We start from the raw sequence: 8,551 nt of genomic DNA, 5'->3' as shown, positions 1-8,551 counted from the left end.
GGCATCTGCAGAGTTCTTACAATGAAGTGTGAAATGCAGAGCTAATTAGATCAATGCAAACCAGATAAACATAGTGTAAATAATGTTGCGAAGCCTTACTTTGTTAGTTGTTGATTGGTTGAAATGTTAAACCTTGTCTGGGTTGTCTGAATCCCAAGGCACATGTTGCATTATTCACCTATGTTAGCTTCCTTCTTGAAGCCTTACCAGATACAATGTATCAGTTACTATGTTATTGCGTTAGGAAACTGTCAATCATGTATTGTAATCAATATGTGTTATTGGACTGTACAGAGACCACCTCCATGTAGTTTGGCTCCTCAAGGTTCGGGGACTTATAAAAGGCAGCCCCCACAAAGTCTTTTGTCGAACTTCTGGAAGAGCGCTTGGGACTGCGTGAGCTTTTGGAGTGTCTCTGCTTGCACGAGGTAAGAAGGGCTTGGCCAAGCAGATACAAGGATCAAACCCGCTGTGGTTAGGTATCGTATAGATGAATTTGTGTTGTGTTATCCAAAATAGTTTAGTTGCTTAATATTTTGAATGACTGAAACTAGACTTGGGGGAGCCTAGAATGAGCTATTTACAGTGGGACAAACAGACACTCTCTTGAGTCTGAAGAAGGGTCTCGACCCGAAATGGTACCCATTCCTTCTCTCCAGATATGCTCCCTGTCCTGCTGAGTTACTCCAGCATTTAGTGTCCATCTTCGGTATAAACCAACATCTGCAGTTAAGTTATTGCACCCTTGGAGCGGGGAACTGATGCAGCAAAGTCTCGGCTGGTTGGGTTGTAACTGTGGGGACACCGAAGGTTGGCGCTGGGTCACTCAGATCGAGATCAGAAAATGTTTAAAATGACTTGTCAGGCAGATGGAGAAATATTATTTGAGCCTAAAATGGCCGTGAAGGCACCAGATCCAAATTAGCTTTTTGGCTATATTAAAATTCTGCCAACAAATGACAGGCCCCAGTCACTGTCACCGAGTTACTATGCTGAGCAGGCCTGCGAACTAATGGTGGGAGGTAGACAGTGCCAATGAGGATGCAGCAATTCCAGGAAGAATATCAAAAGCATAAACAGCAGTTAGATCTGCTACTACTGGCCCCCCCAAAAAAGCTGAAAATTTCCTGTATCTTTTTTTGAGCATTTACTGCTATACAGCCTGGTACTATCCCAGCAGAGTGCACTTGATAATTTCTGCCTGAATTTTGCTTTCAGGGTCTTTTTGTTTTTAGCTTAGTTTAGAGATACAGCGTGGAAACAGACCCTTCGGCCCACCGGGTCCGCGCTGACCAGTAATCCGCATACATTAACATTATCCTACACCCACTAGGGACAATTTTTCCATTTACCAAGCCAATTTACCTACATACCTGTACGTCTTTGGAGTGTGGGAGGAAACCAAAGATCTCGGAGAAAACCCACGCAGGTCACGGGGAGAAAATACAAACTCCGTACAGACAGCACCCGAGATCGGGTTCAAACCCGGGTCTCCTGCACTGCATTCACTGTAAGGCAGCAACTCTACTGCTGCGCTACCGTGCCACCCTTATTATTATAATTTTCTTTTTTCAGGTGAGTTCTCTGGACAAAATAAAAAGTTTCAGATCCAAATAAGTCATTTTGAACTAAGTTATAGTGTCAACAAGAGGTGGGAATGTGTAGCAAAGTCTGATAATGCCAATGTGAAATGGATAATCTATTTTCAGTGATGTTGAGGAATAATTGACATGTCATGGGGTGTTGCTCACATGCATTGCTTTGAATTTGTGGTGCAGGATATTTTACATGTCCTCAAAAGGATGGAAAGAACCTTAACTTAATGTCGTTATTGAGAAATTATACTTCTGGTAATGCAGCACTCTTGTTGATGTCATACTTAATTATGTGTCTCGTATACTGGAAGCATCTGATAGCCCTTTAGTGACACGAGTCACAGTTAATGTGTAACAAACTCTTCAGCCAATTGTGTGAAGCAGCGCAGTTCAGGTACCTTCTAGATCAGCCCATTCAAATATTTAATCTTGACTTAGTGGATGAATTTGTGCTGAGTGATATTCAAATTCAACCAGAGTTTATGTTTGCTATGCATGCACAAAATCTGCATCTGTACAGTAAAGAAAATTAAGGACAATATGTTTGGGATGAACATTTGTTAATATTTAGCGGCTGATTCTACTGGTTTTCAGTGCAGAATTAAGTTTGTATCAACATGAAATTAGTTTCAAAATTATCATTTTATAACTGGATAATTGTACAATACATCATGGATGTTTATACAGTATTTCATTACAAAACCTTCCAACTGTCTTTTTATTTTCCATTTTCTCAAGAGCTGAGCTTTATTAAAATTGTTGTTTGATGGCTTATTGTATCCTGTTTAATGAATCTGATAGTTTATCAACATCAGATTGCAGCTCATTCAGTGAGAGCTTTAGGGATGACAGTTCATCTTCAGCGGTATTAGTCTTATCAGATTCTGAGACGAGGCTCTCCACAGATGTCCCTAAAACTTCCAGGTCATTCTTGGCTTCGTTGACTGAAGACCTCAGTTCATCCATGGATGTTTCCAATGATGATAATTTCTCAGGAAACTCTGATTGCATTGTCTCTTCCATTGAATTTAATACAGCTGCAACTTTCTTACTTTCTTCATCAATCTCACCCACGTTTTTTTCCAACTGCTTTAGCCTCTCAAATTGCTTGGACTCAATTTCCTCAGTCTGTTGTTGCTGATGTAATTCAAGAGCTTGCATTTTGTTTTGAAGATTATTAAGTGCTTCATTCGTTTCCTTACTTTGCAGACCTTCCAGGTTTGCTTTCAGTGTTTGAATCTCTTTGCTGAGTGACTCATGGGACTGAACAATACTTCTCACTGTGCCCTGCATGGAATCAAAATTGTAGAACTCCATTTTGTCAGATAAATGTGTTGCAGCTGTGTTCAAAGCCATAATGTTTTCCTCTGTGGTGACTAATCGGGATTCAAGTTTTTCCTTGTCCTTTTCTACATTCTCGGAAACACCACCCGCTTCTGAAATCATGGTTTTTATTTGCTCGGCCAAGCTTTCCTTTGTGTCCTGTAAATCTTGCTTACTTTGCTGAAGCTCTTCAGATATATCATGGAGAGATTTTACCGTGCTGGAGACTGACTCTTTCAGTACACCATTTGCAGATTGTTGTGAATATAGTGTACTTTTCAATTGGTCATATTTGCTGACTAAAGATGTAGTTTCTTGACTCCTTGCCTCAATAGTCATTTCTAATGAATCAATCTTTGATTTAATCTCATCGATATCATTCTGACTCTTCCTCTGAAGTTCTGTAAAAACAGCAATGTTATCATGGATTGATTTGGTTAATTCAGTTAATCTTTCTTCTACTGTTTTTTCAAGGGATGTAAAATCCCTATTTCTAGCATTTCTAACATCTTGGATGCCATCAGAGAGATCTTGCAGTATTTCATTCTGCAGCTTTTGAAGAGTTTCACCAATTTGATTTGTCTTGCTCTCACTCTTCGTGACGGCGTTGTTCGTTTTCTGCAGCTCTTGCTGATTGCCATGCAGCACTGATTCCAGATTGTTAATCATGACTTTCGTAGATTCCACCTGAAATAGATGAAACATTATACAGATGCTGGTGAATGAGGAGATTACAGAGTATAAACTGAGAATAATTTTACATGTTTAAGAAGGAACTGCAGATGCTGGAAAATCGAAGGTAGACAAAATTGCTGGAGAAACTCAGCAGGTGAGCAGCATCTACGATGGAGCGAAGGAAATAGGCAACGTTTCAGGTCGAAACCCTTCTTCAGACTGATTAATTTTAATAATTAATAATTTTACATACTGCTTTGTGGGAATACACCCACCACCACAAGAAATTGAATGGCTCAAAAGGTGGCTTATCACCATCACCTCCTCAAGGGCAATTAGGGGTGGTCAATAAATGCTGAGACTCACATCTTGAAAAGTGAACAAGAGAAAGGAAGCTCTGTCCACTTGCGAATATGCCCATTTACTGTTGTAGGATAATTGGTTTCACAAAGTCTAATACCAATCAGATTGATAAAAGAGGTTTTGCCACCTGGTCTAAAACCATCTAAAGTTAACAAGCATAGTATTGCTGATACAGCAACATTTTCTGCCTTTCTTCTTCAACGCCACTGCAATGCTGTTCCATGTTACCAAGTTGACCACATTCATGTTATAATCCAACGTAGAATTGGACTAATATCAGCTAACAATATGTGCAGTGCCATTTGACTGTATGACCACAGCTATCTTACATTTTATTATCCATACATTTGTGATTTAAGTATTAACATTGTATTAAGAATGTATGTGTTAATCGTGCACAATTGCGGAGAAATTAAACTGGCAAAAAATGTTTTAACAATTTTTAGAAATATAAATGTATAAACATGTAGCTTCTAACCTTTATTCTTTAAATGTACTTGGACTGTTCACTTATAATGTATCAAACTCAGCTTCCAATACTGTCAAAAGAGATCAGGGGGTATGGAGAGAAGGCAGGTATGGGATACTGAGTTGGATGATCAGCCATGATCATATTGAATGGCGGTGCAGGCTCGAAGCACTATGTTTTTTATGTTCTTATATTTTCTATGTTTCTATCTCTTTTGATGAAAGATAGTTTCACAAAAAAAAGTCTGACAAATAGAAAAGCAAGTCAAAAAAGGCAATAGGTTTGGTGCGTTGTTGAGGGACCCTTGGCCTCAATGTAAGACCACTTTGCTCTGCCTCTTTCAACAGAGGTATGCGATAGTTTATGCCCAACTAAATAAGCACCATTGACTTGTTTTGCTCAATTCACCCAGGATAATCCCCAGCAACATACCATTTCCTGCATGGCACATTCATTTGTAAACCGAGATCATTAACTTAGATCCTGGCAGAATTTTCAATCTCACTACCTTCCAAATCTGGCATGTGTGTGCTACCCACAGAGAACATGAGTGGTCAAAGTTTAAAAGGGATTTGAGGACATTTTGAATTCACAAATAAGCCTGACGGAATATGACCATTGAAAGAAACATGGCCCCAATGTTTGAAATTGCTTTGAAAAGGTTGAATATTGATAAAGTTTCAGCGAAATAATCAATAGTTTCAACAAAGGCATAAAAATATATAAATATTAATAACACTCTTGGAAGAAGGCTATGATAGTCACATATGAAATGAAAATTGTGAATGATTGCATCTTTATTAAAGTAGACTGAGGTGACATTTGGTACTGATGCAGTTCAGTTGCTCTGCCAACGATACTCTAAAAGTATATAATATAATTGAAGAAAGAGCATGCAGCTATTCACAAAGTGTATAATGGCATTAGCATCTCCAGCGGCCCACGTCAGCGGCATGAATGCTGTTCTGCAAGAATTTAGATTACAGGATGGGTGAAATATGCATGGAATGATGAAAACACAATAAGCCAGTGAACCTCTAGGTGCAAGACCACTCGTTAGAACCGAAAAAGAGGACAGGTGAGTAGTTATTGCAAAAGAACCTCCTGGTATCGTGGAAGGGTAGAGTAGAAACGTGTCTGTGCAAATAAAAAGACAATGTACAAACCAGTACAGAAGAAATATATGAAATTGAAACTATTCTACTAAACCTGACCGAAGGAGGAACAGGACAGGCAGCTTAATGTTCCAGTATACAGGTGCTGCAAGTGAGATGGAGGTGGGGGTAAAAGAGGAGACGGAGTTGCTTTATTGATTAAGGGGAACTTCACAGCAATCATCTGAGTTGACTTTACTGAAAAATGGAAATTAGAGTGGATAAGTGCAGAACGGTATTGTTCCAAGCAATGTGAATGGTCCGGTGGCCATCTTCTCTAATTTCCATGGACCAATCATTTTAGAATTGAAGTATCATAGATATTATCTGAAATGTTTTCTTCCCATTGTATCCTTGTTGAGACAATTGTTATATGTTTGCCCCTGTGCTTGCACATTCACTTTCTTGTTCACACTGGGTAAACTGCACAAAAACACTCCAATCAGTCCGTCGGTATTTGTGCTCTACAGAATTCCCCAAACATTATGCCATTAATTCCCACTAATCCTTCTCCTTCATGTTTGTCCAGTTCCCCTTAAGGTTTTTTTTATAACTTCTACTTAAGCACCTCCCTGTGATAGCAAGTTCCACATTGTCCCCACTGCATTAGAAGTTTATTTTGAATTGAACCTCTTGTTGGCAATCTCATGATGAAATACAAGAAAAGCAGCAACTGCTGAGATACAGAGCAGGTTAAGCTACCTCCATGGGAAGAGAAACAGCTTGATGCTTCTGCCTCATCAAGAACTGCGAGGGAGACCAAACGAGGTTGTTTAGCTACGGGAAGGTGGGGAGTGAGGATGCCTCTGAAAAGGTAAAACTGGTGTGACCAAGGGGTAAGATGTAAACATGGTTAAATGCTCAATGAATGAATGGGAGAGTGACAATGTTGACAAAAGAACAGAGACAAGGAAATGTAGGAATTGTGAAAGACTTGCCCAACAGGTCAGGCTAAGGATGCTCTCCACTTCCAGAGGGAAAAAAGAAAATGATGGGAAAATAGTAACAAACAACCTGAGCCAATATCACAGATGTTCAACAGAAACCAAGGTGTAGAATTTAATATCATCCTGAAGACTGCAACATGCCCAAACAGAAGATGAGGTGCACCTCTTCCTGCCCATGTTGGGCCTTGGTTTAGTTTTATTTGGTCTAGCTCACCTGTAGCAGAACGTCTAGTGCTTTGTGTACCTTGTTCCAAGAGCCCTTTGATTCCCCCCCCCCCCCCCCACCAGGATTTACATCTTCCAGGTAGTGTGACCCCCCCCCCCCCCCCCCCCCCCCCCAAGTCTTCCTACCAGTATCCATCCTTAGCTCACTTTCTTTGTGCATTGTGTAGGAAGGAACTGCAGATGCTGCATTGCCTCTTAAATATGAGGATTACTTCAAAAGTTAGGTGTCCTGTTTATTTTCCAAAGATACAACTTTAGATTATTCATTTTTAAACAAGAGTGTAGGAAACATTTCCCAGTGTTTCATTCTGAACACTGTTTCCCATTTTTTGTTATCACCTTGTCCCATTTTATATGAATACCACTTGGCTAGCCATATCAAAAAGGGCAGCTGAGAAAAAAAAGGAAAACCGTTTTACCTACCTGTCCTTTTCGACGTGGCTATCCGAGTGAAACACCTCACCGAGATTGCAAATAACAGCAACGAACTCCAATTTGAAATCCCCTAGTGCCTGGATGTGAAGTATGTGGATTTTACATCATATAATTCCCCCCAGAACCACAGTTATAAAGATGCTGGTGGAAAACATACATCGAAAAAGTAGAAATAGAAGTAGAATGCGAAATTGGTGAAAAAGTATAAGTTGGAGACCGGCTACATGACCGCTGCTTTGTTAGGTATGCCGTTCACGTTGGACTTTGGGGCCGGGAGTGAACTTGGAAAAACACATTAATTATAATATTTTTTTTAAAGCGATAAAGTTCAATCACAAGACTTCAGAGCAGAGCATGTCTTGAAGCCTGGCTGAAACTGCAAATGGGATAGAGCATGCACTTACTTACCTGTTGAAGAACAGTTTCCATCTTCTTCGCCAGTTCGTTGCTTTGAATGGACGTCTCTTCGTTCCTTTGGTGGAAATGGTTGATCTGCTCCGAGAGGCTGTGGATATACCAGCCGAAAGCTGCCGCGCTCGCAGCCAGGACGACAAAGAGCAGGATATTCACCACTTTCCCAAAGGTCGAAGCCGACTCTGCTCCCCCTTTGCTGCCCTTCGAGCCCCTCTTTGCCACGTCATCCTGTGTATTGGGGGAACTGCGATCGGAATTACTTTTATTTTTTTGCTTTATGGAAGTCATACCGCAAATCAAATAGAAGGCCAAGTCACTCGGGCGCTCTCGGACCACTAGCTCGGGAAGGTTGTGTGCAGGGCGCTTGCACCAAATGCTACAGTGGGAGACGCAGGAGGAGCATCAACGCGAAAGTTGGGCTGAACCTCCTGCCCCAGATGTTGCTTGAATCGGATTCTTTTAGCGCCGCGGGCTCTCTGTAATCGCTGGCACGTTGCAGTGATTTGTGTAGGTCTGGGACTGCGGCTGCCACGTACTCTGGGAGGGGAAGCTTGTTAAGATGTGCAGCTCACTCCAGTTACATCACTCACTCGCCCTGTCCACACGGTTTCAGAGACCAGAACTCCAGTGGATTTGAACCATTCAGTACTTTACTTGATACCGTAGCGCCGCGTTCGTTTCTCCTTTTATTAGCTTAATTATAACAGTGTGTACTCGTTTCAGCTTTTTTACATTTCCACGTTATCATTCAGGAACAATATTTTACTCCAGTTGAACCGCCACATCCAGTCAGGAGGTAGCGCCGACTCCCCGCAGTCAGCGCCTCTGCTGCAGCAGCTTTTGTTTAACCGTCCACCGTTCCTCATTATTAAATAACGCTAGAAACGGGCGGTTATAATCCGGCGGTTACGGCCCATTGACTAGAGACGGGTTAACAAGGCTGCCTGACCC

General features: G+C 41.1%; 1 protein-coding gene across 1 annotated transcript; it reads right to left on the bottom strand.

The window, feature by feature from the left end:
• Positions 1-2,218: 2,218 nt before the first annotated feature.
• Positions 2,219-8,551, bottom strand: LOC129707734 (cytoskeleton-associated protein 4-like). Its single transcript, XM_055652979.1, has 2 exons — positions 7,595-8,551; positions 2,219-3,605 (listed from the first exon to the last, which is right to left on the bottom strand). The coding sequence occupies exons 1-2, from the start codon at positions 7,886-7,888 to the stop codon at positions 2,367-2,369; spliced, it is 1,533 nt and encodes a 510-aa protein (XP_055508954.1). The 5' UTR covers positions 7,889-8,551; the 3' UTR covers positions 2,219-2,366.

The sequence above is a fragment of the Leucoraja erinacea genome, chromosome 22 (assembly GCF_028641065.1).
Source record: "Leucoraja erinacea ecotype New England chromosome 22, Leri_hhj_1, whole genome shotgun sequence".
NCBI lineage: Eukaryota > Metazoa > Chordata > Chondrichthyes > Rajiformes > Rajidae > Leucoraja > Leucoraja erinaceus.
The sequence above is the reverse complement of the archived record's forward strand: the minus strand, read 5'-3'. Positions and strand labels throughout refer to the sequence as shown.